At 38.6% G+C, this 23,136-nt stretch overlaps 1 protein-coding gene across 3 annotated transcripts in view; it reads right to left on the bottom strand.

The window, feature by feature from the left end:
• Positions 1–23,136, bottom strand: part of CRYBG1 (crystallin beta-gamma domain containing 1) — a 95,189-nt gene that overhangs the window by 4,064 nt on the left and 67,989 nt on the right. For all 3 annotated transcript variants that reach the window (XM_041715106.2, XM_072926744.1, XM_030269355.4), the window contains 13 exons: positions 20,578–20,704; positions 20,226–20,261; positions 19,669–19,811; positions 19,306–19,432; positions 19,069–19,214; positions 13,008–13,134; positions 12,798–12,830; positions 10,916–11,025; positions 10,562–10,691; positions 6,711–6,850; positions 4,462–4,585; positions 3,170–3,328; positions 173–335 (listed from right to left, as the gene is read on the bottom strand). In XM_041715106.2, coding sequence (XP_041571040.2) covers positions 173–335; positions 3,170–3,328; positions 4,462–4,585; positions 6,711–6,850; positions 10,562–10,691; positions 10,916–11,025; positions 12,798–12,830; positions 13,008–13,134; positions 19,069–19,214; positions 19,306–19,432; positions 19,669–19,811; positions 20,226–20,261; positions 20,578–20,704 — 1,565 coding nt within the window. The remainder of the gene's footprint in view (positions 1–172; positions 336–3,169; positions 3,329–4,461; positions 4,586–6,710; positions 6,851–10,561; positions 10,692–10,915; positions 11,026–12,797; positions 12,831–13,007; positions 13,135–19,068; positions 19,215–19,305; positions 19,433–19,668; positions 19,812–20,225; positions 20,262–20,577; positions 20,705–23,136) is intronic.

The raw sequence follows: 23,136 nt of genomic DNA, 5'->3' as shown, positions 1-23,136 counted from the left end.
TAAGTCCTAGGGCCTGTATAATTCAGGAGGTCAAACTAGCTGATCGGGTCTTTTTTGCTTCTAGATTAAAGCAACTAAAGCACCATCCTTAATTTATAGGAGCATTTAGTGTGTCTCGCACTGCAAATACCATGTAATTAAGACCCAATGTAATGAGATAACATTTGCTTACCTTTGATATCTAAAACCAGCTTGGGTTTCATCTTGCTATAAATTCTGCCATCGGGACTAATATGCCAATATTGTTTGTCTTCATTCCGCTCAAATGACAGACCGAGTTTAGAGCCAGGAGTTATAAGATTTCCAACAATTGTCAAGCAGCAATCCTCTGCCATCTGTGTCATCAGAAAGGCAACAGCAATTACTCAGAATGGCCTTACTTCTACTGTCCACTGTTTTTTTAATCGAATAGGAGAGATGTCATCAGGTGAGAACAGAATTCAGGAATAACCTTCCCTCCAGGAATCCATTTTTACACCAAACTCAACTCATCTTTCTTTTGTTCCTGTTTATGCTGACACTCTCCACTACAAGGGAACATTAAAATAACTATGCTGTATCAGATCAAAAGGAACAATTAGCACCTGTCTCTAGCAGTGGCCAATAACTGAAGATTACATTGATATCATGGAACACATGGAAGATCATACTCTCCTATGCAGTATGTTCCTGGTTATCTCTTCCAGGCTACAGCAGTTGCCAGCCCAGACACTTTTCCACGCATCTTGGAATCTTTAATGCTCATTTTCTGTTCCATGTGTGAATTTATTAGTCACTACCCACCAAGATCAGTGTAACCTTTTACGTGAACACCCTTGTGTATTGTAACCCTTCCATACTGAGGCAAGTAGTTCCACATCCTGACTACCACTATTTTTAAAGACATAAATCCAAAATAATTTGATATGCAACTAGTTTTGATGCTCTCCTCATCCCTTGATTATTTAAAGGATGTGTTGTCTATGCTATGTTTGCAGCTACTTCAAGCACATTATCCCTCAAAGTGTACACTTTGTAGGCTAAAATGTCCTTGCTATTTTGTCTCTTCCTTGCATAGAGGCTCTCCATTTCCTCTGAACATATTTTTTTCCCAAACATTTCTAGCTTTGTAGTAACCTTTTCATGAAGAGGACATAACTGCACAGTATCAAGTGTATGAATTTCACAGGGTATCACAGTAATATTTGCTTCTTTGTTCTACACTCTTTTCCTAGTCAATTGTATTACTTGATTCCAAACATCTGCAAATGTCTTCTTGGTTAAAAAAAGAGCTGGCAAAAATCAAGCTTATTTCAAAAGAGTGTTAAGGCTGTATTACTAAGGAACAGTTAATTTTTCTAGATAAACAGTGATTTTCAGTAGATCATCATAAACTGCGCCTTTTAACTACTGAATGCACTTCTGTGGCAGATTGAACATTCATCTGTCATTGTTGAAATGGTCCTAAATTATTTTACAAATATTTTTGAAAGCATTTTTTCTTGAAAAACTCGTGCTTCTATCATAACCTAGAATTAAAAGTTGATTTGGTTGTGAAATTCTCTCTTGTATCTGAAGCGTTCCCTAGTGGGACTAGGAAAACTCTGAGCTTAGACATTAGGTCCACCAGGCCAGAACTTCACCCATCTCCATGAAACTCATGAAGAGTAAGGAGACCTGCATTCGTATCTGTTTCTGAAAAAAGAGCAGAATGACTTTCATTTCTTGCTAACTACTTATCCCACATACTCAAAACAGCCCTTCCTAGAAAACTCCAGACACAGCTCAAAGTCACATCTCGTGACTCAGTCACTGAGATGACACAAGCTTACAGGAAGGTGCAGGTTCTTCCAGTGGCCTATGTCTGCCTCCATGCAGGTAGCTACCCACCCACCCAGTTTGCTTTGTAATATATGGTAAAACCCAATTTTTAGTTTGTGCAAAATGGATTTACTGCCATTCATCAGAAAGATGGCAGAGCTCTGTAAGAGTTCAGTCACTTAATATCAATGTTGCCAGCTTGCACTCTGCACTAAGCTACCTGATTGCTATACAGCACAAACCGTGTATTTTCTGTTCACAGAAAAAATGCTTTATGAGATACAGAAAAAGGGCAAAAACCGGGAGCATTTATCCAAAGCCATATAATACCACGCTGTCTCAATATGAAAACATGTTGACATGTTTGAGAAGCACCATCAAAAAGAAGTCTTCTGTATGTCACATTAAAGCTTTTAGCTTACTTTGCATCATTTTGCTGTCTGCATAAATCCCTTTTACAACTGCATGTGTCCTGTAAACATGTCCGAACAATGCCTTAGCTTATTAACAGTAAGATTCTTCCCTCCAGCATAGATGACATAGTTATAAATGGCTCCTTTGAAGTTACACAGTCCTATAGAAAAAGTTCACATGATTCTTTGCAGTCAAGCTGTTTAACAGTATTAAAGTAACTTAATTTTCTCTTGGCTGGCATCCCTACCTAAGACTGTTCATGCTTAATCATTATATGAACTGTGCATACCTCTGCTCACCTCAATGACAATTTATTTGCACATGATTAGTTTTATGGACTGTGAGAAAAGTAGGGCTTCATTTGGAAACTTGTACAGAAGAAAGAAAAAAGTATGGATTTGACAAATACAGGGATAACCAGAAAACAAAAACAAAATAACAAAACAAACAAACAAAAAAACCACACAAAACACAAAAATCCCACCCCTAATTGGCTCAAAAGAGTGGGATTTTATCTTTAAGCTTGCCTAAATGCAGAAGAGGATATTGTCCTAGGGTGATATATGATATTTGTATTTTAAAATTCCTCCCAAATTTGCCCTAAACCAGTACAAATACCAACCTACATTACACTAACTGTCTTACTGCAAGGTATGCATAGTTCAAAATATTATCAGGAAGGGTCTCCCCTGCTTTGATACTTTTGCAATACTTTCTCTAAATTTCAATTATGTCAAAAAGTATTACAACTAATTTGTATCATCTGAAAAAGGCAGACTTGATTAAAACAGAACAAAACAATACCCAAAAAACCAAATCCCTACAGAAAGATTACATTATACTTGAAACAGATTAAGTCTGTAAAATAAATGAAGATGCTGCAGTAGGAATTAAATTCATAAAGCTCTACTGCTGGAGAGAAAAAGAGAAAATGCACATTCAACTCAAACCTTACCCGACACTTTATGAATCCATCCTGATAAACCCAGATTTGATCATCTGAGTCTGTATCTTCTGCAACCTGTATTCTAAGAAGATTCAGATTATCTAAGTTGCCATCAGCTGACATGAATTTTCCTGTTTCCTTGTTTCGAAGCCTGAAGTACACACGTTTCTGCACAAAACAAAAGAACTCTTTAACCACAATCTCAGCAGAGAACATATCCTTCTCTGAGTTATCTTCAGAGCAGTTACTGTCAGTGCTGAACCCCAAACCTCCCTCTTTCTGAAAGCTTAACTTTTTTATTTGAGAACTTAATTCAGAATCCCATAAACATCTGCACGAGACAAGCTGTGAGAACTCGCCACTCTGCATGGAGAGTTTTAGGCTTTCCTGTGCACCAAAATCAGGATGCACCAGAAAGCTAAATAATCTTTAATTCAGAGCAGAACTAACTTCTCTCTGCTAATTCCATTCCATATCTGCTCTTAGCTTTCATTAAGGATGCACTTGTGTGGCCTATTCCACATGAACACTTCTGTTCAGACAAGCTCTCAGCAGAGCAGTCAAAATGCATTATTCCTAATTCTGCTTAAGGCTATACAAAGACAAAGCTATGACAGCAAGCAAATGAAGTTGGTTACAGGTACAAGTAACCTATGAATTAGAAAAAGTTGTTTCTCCAATGAAATACAGCTCAGCAAGAACCTCAAAGCTCCCAGGACTGCTGCACCATTGGGCAAGATCATATGGTCTTTATTTGGAGAACAAAATAAAAAGTGCATGACAAAAATAAATTTTGCATTAGATTTGCAAATTATTCTGCCAATTAATAAGCAGGGAGGGACTTTTCCTCTTAAATCAACATAAAATCACTACTAACTGAAGTATCTTTTTTCTTTTTTTAACAATTTTCTTGTTCCATAAATAATGCAGATAGTACAGACAATATTCCAGCAACCAGTCTGGGTACTAGTTATGAAACAACTTAAAATCTTTTCTATATTGTAGTTATAATAGCCATTATTTATTAATCCTTAATTAATCCTTATATGCTGTCTTATGTACTTTGGTTTAAAGGATATTTAATTAACAGTTTAAGCCCTGTAACTGCAAAGCCATGTAGCATATTCAAACACCTTTTATTATACACAAAACTCTGGATTTCTTTACACAATTGTCCATGCTAAAGTTTGTCACGTGCCTGTGACAAGGCTGTAATGTTGCTTTGAACTGCATAGTATCTCCCCAACCCCATGACAGGATAAAAATTAGTACTTGATGAGCTCATGTCAAAGACCACTCACCTGCAGTAAAGGTCTCAGAGAACCTATCTGACAAAGGCCACTGGCTTTATACCAATTTGCAATTTCATTTGGTGTTAATAACATCTGACGTCCCCTGTAATTACTGTGTTCATAAATTATCCATCTATTAGGAGAAAAAAATAAGACAATGTTTTAACTGCCAAATTCTGCTTGGGAATCAATAAACGTGTTTAACAGAGATCTGTCCCACAACGTAGTAGTGTTTAGCTTTGGAAAGCCAATTACCTTCTTTGTAACAGGCCTTAAAAAATAAAATAACATCCTGATTTAGGTCAGCCACACTGAGATGGGTTCAAATTTTAGAGTCCTATTATTTAAAGATTACAAGCTGAATGGATCAAAGCATTTTCTTGGGAGAACCCAACTTTTAAATACTATTTTTTTTCAGGAGGCACTGTGACTCCTCAAGGAGCATAGATCTATATGCTATAAATGCTACATTGCTGCAGGTGCAGAACCAACTGGTCTGTGTATCTGAATTTGGGCAGGCCTGGTTCACATGAGAAAGAACTACTATGGATGCTGCCTGGAACAAGCAAATACTGGAAACTGCAACAGGGTAAAGTTCTCTTGGGTATTTTGATAGAGATGTTATTTCATAACATCTCTCTTCTTTCCAAATACCTGCAGTGGGGGTGGGCAAGAGGTAGAGCAAGAGTGCACATAGAAAAAAATTAGTTTAGCATTTCCTAACACGCATCCAACTATACTTAAAATCACACATAGAGTGCAATCTGTCAGAACCCAATGTCTGATTCTCCATTATTTACACAGCCAGTGAATAAAATAGGTTGCCATACAGTGCAATTTCTAGAGTTTTCTCACAGTGATGTGCTGGGTCTCTCTGGCAGCCCATGGGGATTTGAGTACATGAACACTCAATATCCTCATTTTCAGGTTACCTCCTTCCTCTGACTGATTTCTCACCAGACGTCTCCGCCGAGAGGCAAACTCACTTTAATTTTGGTGCTTTTTTACTGCCTAATACACATCTATCCCCAGGTATGAAACTAAGAGAATTATAAATGGAGGTCTCTTAGCAAAGGAAGAGAAGATGAAATTGTCTTCAACAACGGAGGCTGCAGGGGCAAGAAAACTGTAAACCCTGTATTTTGACACATTTCAGCAGCTGACACTGCTATAATGAAATCAGAATTTTCATATCATATTCTATGTTTCCAGTGAGCCACCAAAAAAACCAAAACAAACCCACATATATAGGAAACACGCACAATTCACAATTCCATTACCTGGAATAATGGTATTTACCAAGAAGTAACTTTATGTTTCACTTCATGTTATGGAAAGTGAGAATCAACTATATTGTGGTTATGGTGAAAGATACAGAAACCTTGGGAGGCTTCAGAATACAAACATGTACCTTTTCTTACAATCTTTTTTTTTTCAAAGTTCAGTTCAATGTGCTAAGGAAACTCTTTGACCAGCTTATCCTGATGGGGAAAATTATTTGCTCTACAGATTCACTTATTAGCTATCCACTTGAGGGCAGCCTTAAGCTACCCAATAGCATCTCTCTAGCACACACTTTGGAAATTTACCTCTTCAAGAGAACACATTTAAATGCAAAGCAATAGTAACATGGGTCTATCATTAAAACCCAAAAAACCCCAAACTACAAAAACCACCAAAACTGGGGGCAAGTATCTTAGAAGCAGAGGTTAACAATAAGGAAAAAACCAAAAAGAGAATTTAACAGATCTGCTGGAATCCTAGAATATAGGGCAGTAGTTTTAAAAATGCTTCCAAACAGCTTTTAAACTTCATGACAGATTATTTTTTACATGAACTTCAAGGGTACATTTAGAGAACACAACTGCCTAAAAACAGCTGCCAAATCTAACTGCTAGATTCTCATCCAGTTCCTGAAGTAAAAGGGACTATTACTGCTAACACCAAAAGAGGTGAGATCATGGTCTGATTGTACCTTTGTGTCCATAGCAGAGGTTAAAGGATGACCATGAAGACTTATTAAAAATAATTTTGAACTTATGAGAGCTTTACTCAAATTCCTTTCAACTCCTAGCAAAGGACAGAGTCAGTGATAACATATCTTTGAGACAGGATATAAAAATATTCTGTAAGACAAAATGGCATTAATGCACTACACAAATTATGATATTCTCATTTGACATTCTGTGGTTCCATTACACCTGTAAAGTTGAGTAAGTACTTCATTCTAAATAATCAAAAGGTGATTTTAAACTTACATGCCACCAAGGACTTGAACTGAAGCTATTCGAGGATTGTATCCCAGGAACTGAAGATTTAAGATTTCTGTATTGAACTCGATTTTCTTTCCTTGGAAACCCATCTTTTCGAAAAGAGCTATGCAGGGCTCTGACAGCTCCTGCAAAAGGAAGATAAGTGCTTTTATAGGATGTTGGAATTCCAGATGGTGACTGTGAAGATCAGCACTCCACAAACCCCTTCAGAAGTTTCTTTTTGATTGTTTAAGATCAAAAACCCTGAATGTTTCTGCTCTTTAACTCTCTAATTAAACTTGAAAAGTCATAAAAAACCCTTATACAAAATACACAAGGGATCTACTTGCATGGAACATAAAGCTTCCTCATCTTCGGGCAAAGACCTCTGTGGCTGGTTCTTGCACAATACCTTAAGTATGTTTTTAAAAACATTTTAAACAATGCCATATCTCTCTTCCATTGCACTAACCCCCACTCGTGGGAGTTTTCATACAAAGTGCTGAACAGACAGCAAGATAATATTGATTTCTACAGCTAAAATGATGACAGCCTTGTCAGCACTGCTTATCACTTACTGCATTAATTTTTAACTTTTACAGTAGGTTACTGCAACTTCAATCTCTGACTAGACAAAAGATTCAAGGTTCATACTACTGAGGTAAAAATTCACCACAAGTGAAAACTGTAACATTTGAATCCTCCAAATTGCTGTGGGGAGATGATTCTTCTCCTTCTCTGTCAAAATGCTTCTCGTGTCAGAGGGATTCTGCCCATATGAAGCTCTCTGCAACACTGAATCCAATTTGAATGTCTTATGCAAAAGGGACTTCGAACTCTTTTCTGTGGGGCAAGTTATCTGTAGTGGACTGAAAATAACCTGTCATAATGAAGGCCTTCCTGTGGAAGCTGGGAGGTAGGATTTGAAATTCCCTGAGTTAGGTTCAATTAAGCCTGAGTGTCTCGGTGTTACCGTGTACACTCATAGACAGAAATGACACTGCCACTCCCATTCCCACAAATCTTCCAGCCAACGACTGCATAACACCAACGCCACAGCCAGAACAGCTCCTTCCTTCTGGCATGTGCTCAGCGCACTCATCAACTGGATTGGGAGCGCCTGACATGACGCAAAGTCTCGACAGACTCCCAGCCAGCCTCAGGCATGGAAACAGGCCCTCCAAGGCAGAGCTGGCTCCATGCATGCATGGCAGCTCATCTATGCATGCTTACATGTGAATTTATTAGGCAAGACCTCCCATCTACCCATTTCTAGACAGTGCTTGAATTCCTCTTTAATCTTCCTTTAGATGTTTAAGGGCTCAGATGACGGCGTTGGATGACCATCACCATTACCTGCGCAGCAGTCCAACTTATCACAGAGCAGCTGAGCTGTGCTTCCTGATGGCACACTTGCTGCTAGGCTGTGGAAAATGCCAGGAGAGGCCTTTTCACTTTACTCCAAAATCAGAGTATGCTCAGCCCCACCATGAAAGGCAACACCAGTTAGATTGCTATGCACCACCACGGGTAAAGAGCCCAACAGCAGCCCTCACACTGTGATGACGTCCCAGTGCCTCTGAACTCTAAGCCCTTTTGCAGGCTGGCACCTGCCCTTTGAGACATGCAACTTCTCAGACAACAGCCTTTCAGCCTCATGTAAGGCTTTAGAAATAATCTTCTTGCAAAGAAAACAACAGCAAAGGAAATCCTCCAGTTTTCTGTTGCACCTTACACTGGGCATTTTTTCTTAATTCAGCAGTGACACTGTTATATAAAACAGTGACAAGTGTAAGGTCAGCTCATGAGTTCGCTGTCAGTTCTTCCTGTGTACTGCACTGTACCAAGCTGGTGTTCCTGCAGATCTACATTTAGTTATTCCACAGGGTTACTCATTGCAGATGACTGTTCAAGCATAAACCACATTCACAGCTGTTTTTTATAGTATGCTCAAGAAGAAGAACATGCCTCAAATTCAAGAAGGAAAAATGCTATTTTCGATCTACAGCACAACCATGTGGAGCATGCAAAGCAAGCATAACTAAGATATAGTGGAATCTAACCCCCCAAAACCTTTGAGCTTATAAACATTCCTTAATATAGCTTCGTAAGTTCCTTTTTTAAATAAAGCCTTTTTAGCTTTCTTACAAATGTATAAAATATCCCTTGAATTTCCTTTTTTTATGGTCCCTTAAAAAATGATCCTTTCAGAGGGGTGTTTAACTAGATAAATACAGTAACATGACATTAAAATAGCAAAGGTGCTTCTTGTATAGAAATGTCATGAAAAATCCTGAGGAAAGTTATAGAAATGGCAGATAGTAGGGAGGAATTAAGATTGGCACTGCCAAAATACATTCCCAAAATATGCCTGACAGGTGAAACCAGGAGCTAAAATAAGGCTCAAGCTTTTGTAAAATCATGAAAAACAAACAATATAAGTAGTTAGATAGGAATGATCATTCTTTCTATTCTGGTTTGCTAATAAACCAATGAGCAATGTAACCAATTATCCTCTTCTGTGCAGCAAGGGAGCCTCTGAAGAAGGAAGCAGCAGCACATGATTTGCAGACAGATGCAGCTCTGTGCTACTGTCTGAAGTGTGATAGAATGTAGGGCTAGTACAAGTTTCACAAGTGTAAAGAACTTAAGCACACAACGGGCATTTTTGTTTTAACACAGTCTCTGTCACAAATAGCAAATCTTTTAGAAGTAAGCTGATCCTTCCAGCTTGAAACGAGCATTTAAAACCCAGGAACTACTGAAATGAAATAAGCATTTTAAAGCCAGGAACTATTGAAATGTATTTAATTCATGGCAATCACCCACCAAGCTTGGCTAGAAACAATTCTATTGTTTTTAACAGGATCTGCCTACTAGACAGCCAAAAAGTTCAGAAGGCAGACATACTTGCTGTAGTTGTTTGTTTACAAAGTACATCAAAATTCTCCAGAGCCATGAAGAGCAGACACATTTCTGCTCTCCTTCATCAACTTCTACACCACTGACAGGTTACCAAAATTACAGTGGAGTGCAATAAAGTTGCCAAATTCAAAGAAGAGATTCAATAATTAACTCCTTTTTTAAAATGAATACCATCTCCTCATGTTGCTGTAAGTCCCTGGAATCTTGACCACATTTTAGTAGTAATGAGTTTGATCTTAAAAGATACTTGCAGATTCCATAAGTGATCCATCATAATGATTGGTAATAAGCTTGAGAAACTCATTCCTGGCCACTGATGAGTTACAAAATATGTAAATGTAAATGTTTGTATCCAGCACACATAACAACGCTGCCTGATTTTGCCAAATATTATGGGGTGTTGCTTTACCTTATCTAGAAGGGTGCATTATTTTGTGATTAACTCAAATTCCAATGTCCTGATGATAACAACAGTGTGTTATAATTACATGCATTTCATGCAAAGTTGCTTAATTAGGCCTGCTTTTAAATATGCATCGAGGTCCATGGTACAGATATTTCTTCACACCATCCTACCACCTTCACAATCCATCCTAAGTAGTCTCTCCTACCAGAAAATAGATTTGACCCTTTACAGAAGTTCTTTTATAAGCTGTATTAAGGACAGGCATCCCAGACAGTTGCTTCTGTAATGTCTTCTCCTTTGCAAAAACAGCACAGAGGTCAAGAAAACCTGGCTAACTGCATCTAGGACGTTTGACTGCTACTGCACATAAAAAACCCAAACCAAAAGAAATAAACCAACACCCCCCCCACCACTGCCCCCAAACCCTCCCTCTGTTGTATGTGTGCCATAGAATTTTTACTGTTGCAAAAAATGGGGAGTCATCACTGTCCTTATCTTTACAATATTTTGAATAGGTTTTACTTACAATATTTATGATCCGTAAAGATTTTAGAACTGCTTGGGGTGAACAACCCATTGCTGTCAGATCAGGATAGATCCCTTCTTCCAACACATACTGGTTACCAGCAAATTCCTCCTGGTCATATACTATGCAGCTGTAGAAAGGAGCAGAAGTAGTTTGCTCTTGAGACATCTGTGCCAGTAAAATGCAGCTGCATTATTTACAATGTTTTGTCCTGAAAGATTGATGTGCAAACGGCAAAGCATTGTTCTCTGTAAGCCCCAAATATGAAACCACTACATGTGTGAGAAAGCTGGTTGCTTTTCTAAATCTTCTACCATTTTAGTGATTTTGCAGTATTCATTCAGTATAACTTACCTGCCATCTAAAATTTTTGAAGACTTCACAGCAAATGAGTCAATACATCTTGTGTTTTTTTCAAATATTTGGCAGTTACCCTTGAATTCAGGCTCTGAAAATAACTGGACCTTTAAAAAGTTATAAACATATTTAAGGAAATTCATTCTTCTACCTTTAGTTACATCTCTACCATTAATTCTATAACTACATAAAAACATAATATGCAGAATTCCTTGGTTACCTATGTTTGTCACCTCTTCAGTGTTACAATCCTTGCTACAGAGAGCAAGGTAACAACTCCAGAAAATAATTCTGGCTGTAAATCACTTACTGACATTCAAAGACAACAACACTAACAAGTATAGCTTCTTGGTCTATCTGCTGGTTAAGATGTTTAAATTCCCACAGAGTGGCCAGAATAGGCACACATTTATTAAAAGGCCATAAAAAAAAGTTCTTTTATATTATCAATCTGCTTAATCTCCAAAACGCATACCGTTCCCAGTAAATGAAAACTTTCTGCCTCTCAGAACACTACTGGTATATAATCCTTGCAAAGGACTCAGACAATATGCCAATACCCAGGCTAGATGGGCTTTATGAACCTGTTACAGCTACAGACAGTCTCATACTGGTTCTTTCCCTGCTCCAAGGATAAGAGAGGATATATCCCCTAGAGTGTTTTGCCCTTATTAAAAAAAAAAAAAAATGTAAGCAGCGAACTTGCTAATTTGGCTAGAGGATAATTAGATGTGATCACACAGAAGTCATTCACATTACAATGCCTACTAGCTTTATTCACTCTTAATAGAGATAGGAGTGTGGGCAGGTACAGCATTCTCCAAAGAGGAACACGCTGATGATGGATGCAGTCTGTTGGCTGCAAGCCACTATTTCTTTGTTTCATTAGAATAAGGTCATCCTTAGGATAGGGTCTTAGTAGGCACATAATGTGAAGATGCAAATAATTTTTCATTCACACAGCTGAAAATAAGCAGCCTTGAGATTTTTTATTCCCCATAGTTTATGCATTATCCCTATGAAGGAGATTCTAGTGAAGTGTGTTGCTAATCAGGAGTAGCAAACCAGGACAGCTAAAAATTGTCTCCTTAGTTTTCAGGGCTACGATATACTCAGTACTTTGAAATGAAAATAAAAATAACAATAACTTTGTACAGAGACAAACCTGAAAACCTAAAAAGGTTCAGAAATTAAGAAGGATGAAAAAAACTGCCCATTAGCCTCACTGTCAAAACTACATTATTAGTACTTGCACAAAGGAGACAATCCAATGTAGAAATATACTAACTCACTGAACAGACAAGTTCTCCCTGCCACTTCCTTCCCTTGTGCTATTGACAAAAATGGCATTAACTTTTAAGAACAACTCAGCAGTACTTGTGAGTGAACAACTCCCTTCAAGTGCAACCACCACTAGCAAAACTCTTAACCAAAGAAATAGGTTCAAAAGGAAAGAAGTCAGCAGTACCAAGAACAACAACATCTATCCTGTAGTGTTCTCACCAAAACAACATCTCTGTTGTACAGCCCTCAGCAACAGACTCCAGGTCCTGCACCTCTGCATAGAGGGCTGCTGACTCCAGCTCTATAAAGCAATCACTGATACCCCAAATTACCTCACTTGTTGAACCAATACATTGCCATTGCCCTGAGAAAGTTCTGATGGCAATTGTGTATCAAATCCCACCTTCCTTGGGTCTTAACATGCCTCACTCAAGAGGTCTGGAAAGAAGCCTTCCTCCACCTGCAGTCTTCACTCTCTGACTAGTCAGCCATCTATGCAAATACCTGGGTCTTCCCCTGGACAAACAGCCACTTCTTTATTCACATGTTACAGACACCATGCAGTATGTTTCATGTGCTTAGAGAAGTATCTTACCTTCACTTTACCCCTTTCGCTTCCAACAATATCCTGCAAAAGTTTTGAGGGAAAGAAGGGAAAAGATATTTTCAACAGTGATAAAATAACACAGAAAATTTACTATTAATTATCATTTAAATAATGTAAATAAACTGAATTTGACAGAAAAAGTAGAGTTCCAAATACTTCAGAGAGACTTGCAAAACAAGTAGAAAATTAGATCCTTACCATAACAATGGGTTGAACTGAAGATATTTTGCAATTCTTTGCCCCCCATGCCTCAATGCTGGGATACAGCCCTTTAGCCAGTATATACTGCTCCCCTGTAAACTCAGGATTCTCATAAGCCACCCATCTAAAAGAGAAAGAAGAGGAGGGTGGTTGGTAGAAGTCAACTGCTTCACTAAAATACAGATTCATTACTGTCTTAATGGAAGAACAAATAAAAAGTTATTGAAGTGCCAAATTATGATTCTGCTAAACCCCTAAACAAACTAGTGTATCTGATAGTGCAAATCCTATGCAAATTTTACTACCTTCTTCCACTATGTTGATACAAATCAGAGTGAATTAGCTAAAGTAAAGCACAAGTTCAGACACATCACATATCCTAAAATAATATTTCAAGATGTTTTACATTTCTATTATTTTACCAAGGTCAAGTTCTTAACCAAAAAAAAAAAAAAAAAAAAAGGCAAAAACACCAGACAGATATCAGAATACAGCTTTTTCAACAAAACTAATGTTCAGAGTAATCTGGGCAGTAGCAATACTGACTTTTAATGTTGCCTGTAGCTACAGCTCAGTTGTGTTGAAGTAAGTACACACCTCAACAGGATGCTGAGCTGCAACAACACGCATATATGCTAAGCATAGGAGACTGTTCCCTGCTAGGAATCGGAGAGAGCAAGAAGAATATCCTTGAAAGCTAAGCATTAAAACCACCGCAGATTTGACCAGATCAATGCATTTAAATGCAAGGATGTTACTGTAACTACTCAGTTGGATCTCATGCTTGACATAGGCCACAAACTCAGAGGTCTGCATCAAGTCTTCTGTCTCAGTCGGAATATGCCTTTTTGAAAGACTTTCAACTTTTGACATGATACACACCTGAAGAATTGGAAAAGCAACCAAATCACTACATATATCTCTCTGATGCCAAATTATTCCTGCAGACTTTAGGTCCAATCTTAAATATCTGCTATCAGTTAGTCTTGCTAAGAATAGTCTACTACATTCAATAAATCTATTACAGTGTTCTTCTAACCCTGGTTCCATACTGAAAACCCAAACAGAGCACTTCCTGTGTCTATATTACCTTTGATTTTGTCATAACTTTCAGAACTTGACTTGTTTTTTTCTGCTATACTTCCCAAACTTTCCCATACTTACAACTCTTTTTTTTTTTTTCCTGTTTGGTTGTTTTTTAAGTGTCCATATGAGATGAGACCACAGCAAGCAGCTGCGTTTCGTTCATTACATTTATGCAGGAATCGGGACAACTTGCTGGTTTCCTGATTCTACAAGAAAAACTTCTACTCAGAGTCAACCTGCTTTTAATTTTAGCCACTGTAGCTCATAATGAGTGTATGCTAGGTTATGCCAAAATCCAATTTCAGTGGGCTCAGAAACTCACTGAGTTTCTACACTAACAAAAATTTCATATCATAAAGCAGCAAAATACAGATCTTAAAATCTGCAGGGAAAGATAACTCTCAACATCAAAATTCCCCATTAATTTATGTGTGTCGATCAATTGGATTCTACTAAGCTGCAGTTTTATTCCAACTACAAATGCCAGAGCCTCTGCAGATACAAGAAGTGGGATAACCTCAAACTGAAATAAAAGTGCATCAGCATGTAAGTGCCTAGAGTATGAAATTTGTTTTATTTGTCCATGGCAAACATTCAAACAGTGATTCACATACATCACTATTCACATCTCTTGGTTTGCCTCAGATATAATCAATTATTCCAACTTGTTACGCACTAATTACTTACGGCATATTTCAAGGTCCATTTCAAAATCACCTCAGAGTAATTCATCAAAGAGACATTGGTATGTACAATAAATTGAGCAGAGTTCAAATGTCTCAGGTGTGTCTATACCTGTATGCCACATACACCAAAAGCAGTGAAAATGAGGTTTCCTTAAACAATTTCTTCAGCAGGCATTCATTAGATTCAGTGCACAAGTGCCAGGATACAGCTATGGTGCATGGTAGTTTTACTTGGTTGAGATCTATGCAAAAAAGTGTTTCTGATATAAAGTGAACTGTAAGACATATCAGCAGGCTCCTAAGAACGCCTTGATAGCAGTTATTTAGTTCCCCCCCCATCTCAAAGCAAACCTGAATGCAGAACACTTGCATATGTTTACATATAAATAAATGGGATTTTAATTGTTAAGTGCCACTCTTCCATGCAACTCAGACCATGCAGTTCAACAGTTCCCAGAGTCAGTGCTTAATGGTGAAATACTTGTGCTTCTCCACTTCATTCAGAAGCCCATATAAGCTGCTGAAAGTAGTAATAACATCATCAAGGACAGGCAGCTGAATTCAGTACCAGCTAAACCTGCCAGACCTCAAGATTATTCCTAGGAAGGAGCACTGCCTTAATCCAACTTCTGACTTCAGAGAAAGGCCTGGAGAGCAAGATATTGCCTCCGCAGCTGAGTAGGAAAGCCACATTCCAGCTGCCAGGCACAACAAAAACTGAAGTGCTGCTCTGCAGCATGGCAGCAACCATCCTGCCCCACAGGGAGCGAGCTCTCCTAGCACAACAGATTTTGCAATCCCCAGATGCCTTAGTAAGGCTGAGCAACAGCTCCATCCCAGGCCACTGGCAGGAGGGTGCTGGAGACCTTTCCTCCTGGGCATCATTGATGCCCCTGACACCAGAAGTAGCATAAAGCTTTGATTATACATTGTTAGTACTATTACAGACAGAGAACCTTTCTCCAAAAACCTCTACATATGATATCTAGGAAGTGCAGCTCCAAACAGGGTCTGAAAGTACAGCCAAGAAAATAATCCAGACATGGGTAACTCACCAAAAATCAGATTTGCCCCCAGTTAGCCCAGGACTCACCTTGTCCAAACTTTAGGAGGGAGGTCAGAAAATTACTAACACTTGCAGATTTGTACCATAATTAATAGATAGGATGAGGTAATAAAATTCTATTTATAGGAGAGAGAAAATGGATTCATCATACTCCTTTGTGACTGTGATTGTTAGTATCCCAGGGACTCGTGAGCTTTAATTTTATGACTCCTTGAAAGGTTTTTTTCTGAACATCAGTTCAGATATACAGAGAAGTTAAAGCTTTGTTTGAAGTGTTCTCCAAGGGGATAACGGTGCCCTTTTCAGCTCACAGTGGAGGTATGTTCTTGTACCTTGTATCTCCAGTTTCACTCATGTTACCTTCCTGAGTGCATCTAGGTTAAATTTACTACCTTCTGGTTTCTGTATATGAACCACTTATTACCTAATTATTTCCTTAATATCACTCACTATCCATCCATCCATACATACATACAGAAGCAACCCTAATCTACATTGTGGATTAATTACTTGAAAACTAGGGGAAAACCAGGCTGATAACACGACCACAGTAAACAGATGACAGCACAAAATAAACAAATCCAGGAAAATTCTTCCAGCAAGTTCAAAGGGAATCAACTAAAAGACAAAAGCTTCTTCCGGAGTTCTGGCAAAAGTTTGGTGTGTTTATGGATAAAGAAAAGGCACATTTCAAACATGCAGTTCCTGTGATTTGGATCACTATTAAATAAAAGCCTGAAGAAGTTTTTAAGCACAGGGGAAATCAAAATAGTACAACACTTGATTTTAGTACTTGCTTGAACTTGTAAAGGGTGTTACCTGTTGCTAGTAAATAGTTCAATTTTCCACCACTTCAAATTCTGCCAGTTTGGAAGTAAAGTTCAAACCCTACTTAAAAGAAGAAAGGCCCCTCCTATTTTCAGGCCGCCTGGATTGCTTTCTCCCACCCTAATGGCAGAAAAATAATCTTCGAATTTTATGTTTGGCTAGTCTCCAAAAAATGCTCAAGCACAAAACATTTTCATTTTTAAAGAAGTGCACTTTCATTCTTCAAGAAGTCAATCCTCATCTCCTTAGGATATATTTTTCAGGATGTCTTTACAATGGATTTAGCAAAGACATGAAAATATTGCTTGGAAACATGTTAGAAACATTTAGAAATTTAGAAATTTTAATGCAGCTAGTGCTGAATTGCCCCAAAATGGAATAGTCACTCCCCAAATGCAGAGCTGGGCTGTCTCCAGCAATACAGTTCAGAGCTGCAGTTGAGCTCAGAACTTGTTCCACAGTATCTGTGCACTGCAGCGTCAGGCTTTCTTTTCTTTGATATACTCTTTAAATTGCAGAGCAAGCAAATTAATTATGTGGGAAATACTGGTCATCTATTATCTTCCTGATCTAACTGCTTACAGATACCTGTAGTTAAAAAATTGCAATGAAAGGTTGAGGCCTTCTTAAATTTTTGACTTATTTTAATTAAGTGCTTTCAATATAATACCAAGAAGGTTACTTTGAAATATTATGACAAGCTTTTATTGAATCTGTCACAGTTCACTATGTCATCTGCATTACAGCCTAAACAACTCAGGAAATTGCTCAATGGATAATTCACTGCTCTGTGACAGATTTCTTGGAAGGAAAGATATAAAAAAATCTTCTACCTGAACAGAAGGACAACACTTAAAATAAAGCACTGTATTGCCAAACATTACTTCACACAGATCATTCCATCTTTCTGACACATTAACATTTAGTGAGATCACCACAAAAACCCAAACACTCACAACCTCTCTGGAAACAGAGGGATTGTACAAAACTCTTAAGAGCTGAGTGCTAGCCACCTGTTATGAACAATGCATCTGAATTTTTTAAAAGCTTATTGCTACAAATTTTGGAGTCTACAGGAGTGGTAGCAGAGTCTGTGGGACAAGTTTTGCATAAAGACCTCTAGCCACCTTTGCCATCAGAGTGTTAAAGTCACTCTTAATTACTAGAATACTCAAACTCATGTATGATTCCTATCTCAAATGCAACAGACACATTTACTAGAACAACTACATGAAGGGAATGATAGGTAATCCACAATTTGTTTCCAAACCTTCAGAGGCAACTCTTTCTCAGGAATCTCTCTTGCATATTACAGAGGACAAAAGAGCACAGTGGCTTCAAAGGTCACCAGACAGAAAAAAACCTGCTGTCACACCATATTCATATACAAATTAAAAGCATTCCTCTGGAATGCACCGAGCTTGATTCTGCAATCTTTATCCAGACAAAACTTGCAGAGATATATAGCACAGATAACACAGGGAAAGGTTTCGGGTGTGGCTGGGTAAGGCAGAGCTTCCAGCAAGTCACCTGCATGCATACCAGCCAGGGAGACAGACTGTACATCTCACGCTTTTTTGGTTCTGCTACTTTAGTTAATTTTTTGTGTGCTTGCAGCCATGATTGCTAATACTTATTGGTATTTCCAAAATACTTTGATACAGTCTGTAAAGCTGTGAAACTCAATCTGCAGTTGATGGACTCAACTAATCAAAGAGCAAAGTCTATCAACTGATCAACTGCATGTGATAGCACTCATGGCACTAAGAGTTGGTTTGTTAATGGCCATGGCTAATACAGACTTTTAGGAATCATATGTTAAAAAAAAACCCCAAATAAACTATAAAAACCAACACCGCAGCACTAAACCACTGTTAAACCTACAGGATTCACCACAAAAGCAATGTTAATTTTCAGAACAGTTACTCTCCCTAATATCAGAATGCATTAGTGAGCATAGTAAAAGTTATCTCTATTTAAAACACAAGAGCAAGGAATCTACCTCTGGTCAAATGCATGAAGCCTGGAAATTAGTTTCAAAACTGGAAACTAACTCCATAACGATTTTGCTGTTGAAATGCTTCAAACAAATGCAGCCACAAGAACAAGCTATTTCTTCCTCTCATGATAAAATGTCATCTCATGCTTTCATACTCCGTGTATCAGAAAGTCAATGCTTTCTGGGACCATCTTATCTTATTATAAGAAGAAAGATGATTTACTGTACATATTCACCAAAACTTTACTTTTCACATTCTGTGGCCAAGGGCAGAAAATTTTATCCAAAGACTCTACATAGAAGTCAGAGTCCTGAAAAACATCTGCAAACACCATCAATTTCTATAAAGATCAGCATATCTAAAATGAAAGAGTGAATAAAAATATCACTTACACGCCACTTAGCACATTTATAGACTGTGTCCTCAGCCCATATCCAGTGTCTTTCAAATTGGAAATGATACCTAACACATTGATATTGGAACCCTTTGGTCCGAAGTCTTTTTCACTGTACATTATCATATGGGAGCTTGTGAAGTCCTGTCAAAACAAAGAGAAGCACCATAAGGAAAGTGCCACATGACACCTCAGAGCAGTCAGGAGATGCCTACTACGTGTTCTTGGAACTTACACCAACAATTGGTCGCAGGGACTGCACCTCCTCATCGTAGCCACCCCAGTCTGTCCAATCCCGATATGCTCCTTCTTCCAGCAAGTACTGATGGCCTTCAAACCCAGGCTTCTCGTAAGCAACCCAACTGAACAACAACAACAGAGTCTGCATATGAAAATGGACAAGTGCCACTCCATGTTTTCATGAAGCAGATATAGATAGGTAATATTTATTCTTTTGTTGTGAATATTTTCAAATTTAACCCTGGTGTATACCTCAACCCAAAACAAAATAAACAGGGACTGGATTTGTCCACTGCAACTTCCAGCCTAGGGAGTTACTACTTCAGCTGAAGGGTAAATACCACTTTTCCACACTTACACTCCTCCCAGTACTTTCATGGATCCCACCGATGTAAGTGGAAGTCTTGTCTTGTCTTCTGATTCCTTGTCATCAAGCATAAAGATCTCTGATTCTATTTCCACATGTCTTCCTTCAAAGAAAGGCTTCTCATATACAATTACCTGAAGCAGAAATGAAGGAAAAGAAAAATTGCAGGGAGGATGATGAATTCTGACAATAGACAGTTTCTTTTGCATGGGCACATAAAGGGAGAATGCAAAATGATGAAACCAACTAGCAGGATCTCTCTCTTCTCTACAAGAGGCCTTTCCACTAGAGATGCAACATGAGGGCTTGAGCATTCATTACCCATCTGCATTACCTGGATTGCCACTAATACTGTCATATATGCATGTAATGGATGCAGAAATGTAACAGAAGTTGTATTTTCACAGTGTGGCCACATACAAAAGGACTACCCAGTAAACCATCAGCAGCTGGTATGCAATCAAAGCATACTTATCTACCCACGTGTAGTTCATGTGCTGTAAAATAGCTTTGGACAATCAACACTGACGATCAATACTGACTTTTACCTTTGGCTCCCCACTGAATTCAACTTTGCGACCACCCTGTTAAAAGGAAGAAAAAAAGAAGAAACAATTAAGCTGTTCAAGAGTCAGACAAGTTGTAGATGTCTCTAAGAGTCATCAACTCTTTACAAAAGTAAGGTAAAATATTCCTTAAAGAGTGCAAGTGAAAATAAATGGCAGATTAATGGCAGAGATGGATGCAATCAAATGTTTTAAGTTCAAGAATTTTATAGACTAAAAACCTTAGGGTTTTTTTAAGAGATTTTTGTAAGTCTTGAAAAATCTAACCACCTTAATACATTATTTCTAGCGCATAAACATGTCATTTAACTTCTAAGTAACAGCAGTAGTTTACCATTTTCAAGGGTCTCATGGACCTAATGTAGGCTTCCTTCTTCTCCCAGAATAATAAATTAGGATATTCACCAGGCTCCAACATTAAAGGGACTCCCTGGAAGCCAGGTTCTTCATAAAGAAGCCATCTAAAAGTAGAGGGGTGGAAGACAAAAGTAAGACATAAAACCCCCAGAACATTTCTGAACAGTAAAGAACCAGACAATATGCTTACTTTAGGAACAAGTTTCATTGCAGACACACAACTCCAAGAAACAAGCAAGGGGCTGTAGTTTTACATTTGTCTGTAGCTGAATGTTTGATACATTGTGGTCACCCTATTCACACCACTCAGTAAGCCCTTAGCTTTTGGCTGGTCACACCTGGCATTTCCAGGGCTCAGTACTGGGGTAAATTCTGTTTAATACATTAATATTAATGATTTGGATGAGGGGATTTGAGTGCTCCCTCAGATGTTTTGCAGATGACAAGAAGTTGGGTGGGAGAAGTGGTGATCTGCTGAAGGGTAAGAAATCTTTACAGGAGGATCTGGATCAATGGGCCAAGGTCAATGGGATGAGGTTCAACATGGGAAAGTGCCAGGTCACACTGCCAAGAAGTGATTCAGGACTGGGGAAGAGTGGCTGAAAAGCTGCTTGGCAGAAAATGACCTAGGGGCGCTGGTCAACACCAATTATACTTAAGCCAGCGTGTGCCCAGGTGGCCAAGAAGGCCAATGGCACCCTGGCCTGTATCAGCAATAGTGTGGCCAGCAGGACCAGGGCAGTGACTGTCCCCCTGTACTCAACACTGGTGATGCCACACCTCAAATCCTGTGTTTCAGGATCAGTTTTGGTCCCCTCATTACACAAAGGACATTGAGGGGCTGGATCATGTCTAGAAGGGGACAATGGAGCTGGTGAAAGGTCTGGAGCACACTTACTAACACAAGTCTAATAAGAGTGGCTGAGGGAGCTGGAGGTGCTCAGCCTGGAAAGAATGAGATGCCAGGGAGACCTCATTGCTCTTTGCAATTGCCTTGAAAGGAGGTAGTCAGCAGGTAGTGACTGGACAAGAGGAAGTGGCCTCAAGCTGCACCTGTGGAGGTTTACACTGGATATTAGGGAAAAAAAAATCACTGAAAGAGTTGTCAATCACTGTAATAGGCTCTTTAGGGGAGTGGTGGAGTCACAATCCCTGTAGGTGTCTAAAAGATGTGCAGTAGTGGTGCTTAGGGACATGGCTTAGTGGTGGACTTGGCAGTGTTGGGTTAATGGTGGTACTGAATGGTCTTATAAGGCCTTTTCCATCTTAAAGGGTTCTATGACTAACTTCACTGCAAGAACTGACACACATGGAAGAACAAGGAGAGAGTACAGTCAGAAGATAAAGGTGCATTGACTCATTTTTGTTGGCAGCTTTTAACAAACAGCAATTAAGCATGAACACTGGGAAATTTTAAGATGATACAACCACACCCACATGGCAAGGTGACTCAGAATCGGAGCCTCCCTCACCTGCCAACACAGTGAACTATGTCATGCCTGTAAACTAAAGGCAAAAATCCCCCAGTCCTGCAACATGCAAAAAAGCAGCAGCCATCTACAGAATTTCTCATGGAAACAACTTCTTTCTACACTGGACTAATAAACAGATATCTGATAAAGATAATTGAAAAATAATATATTTCACTTCCTAGTAAAAATATTAGTCTGCTTTCCTTCAGGGATACAAATGCAAGAGAGAGCGATTAATACAGCAAGAGTTCACGTGGATTTAGTAAAACAATGCTGTTACACTAATGCAAAATAAAGACAACTCAGATGTGCACAGGCTCTGCCTCCTTCCCCAAAAATGTGTAATTTTACTGGTCACAGATAGCTTTTAAGTGAGACAGAAATAAAGTGGAGACACAGACTGAGTGAATTAACAATCAACCTCCAAATAACATATCTGATTCCATTACTCTTGCAAGACATGTAATTTGCATTGAGGTTGCAGTTCACCAGAAATAACTTCCTGTCAGAGAACCAGCTACTTGGACATCTTCAAATTTTCCTACATACCAAAATGCTTCATTTTTTTCCACAAATCAAGGTGGAAATATTTACTCAGATGAAATACCCTTCACCTAACAACAAAAATGTCCACATATCGTGGTAGATTTGAAACATCTTTGCAGTAATATGTTACACCTGCCTTCAGCTGGGCATTTTTTGATAGTTAGACTATTTGCAGCAAGGCAAGTGCTATCAGTGCCCAAATATAAGAGCAAACAACCACGGTCTGTACACCCTGTAAGCTCTGCAGGATGAGTGGAAGTGGCTCCAGTTCCACTTTTTCTGAAAGAAGCCTCTCTCTTCTGCATAATTTTCCCAGTACTACTTTGAAGCAGGTTTTCCCATAACAATTTACTAGTTTGTTTATTAAGCCATGGAAACTAATATTGGTACAGCACCTGGATTACTCCTTAGAGGTCTCCTTTCTCATAAAAGCTTGCTTGGTTCACAATATTACCGTCCTAACTCAGATGGGCAGATATTTTCAGGTGACATAACATCTTTGTATTACACATCACCAT

This window comes from Taeniopygia guttata, chromosome 3, assembly GCF_048771995.1.
Source record: "Taeniopygia guttata chromosome 3, bTaeGut7.mat, whole genome shotgun sequence".
Classification (NCBI taxonomy): domain Eukaryota; kingdom Metazoa; phylum Chordata; class Aves; order Passeriformes; family Estrildidae; genus Taeniopygia; species Taeniopygia guttata.
The sequence above is the reverse complement of the archived record's forward strand: the minus strand, read 5'-3'. Positions and strand labels throughout refer to the sequence as shown.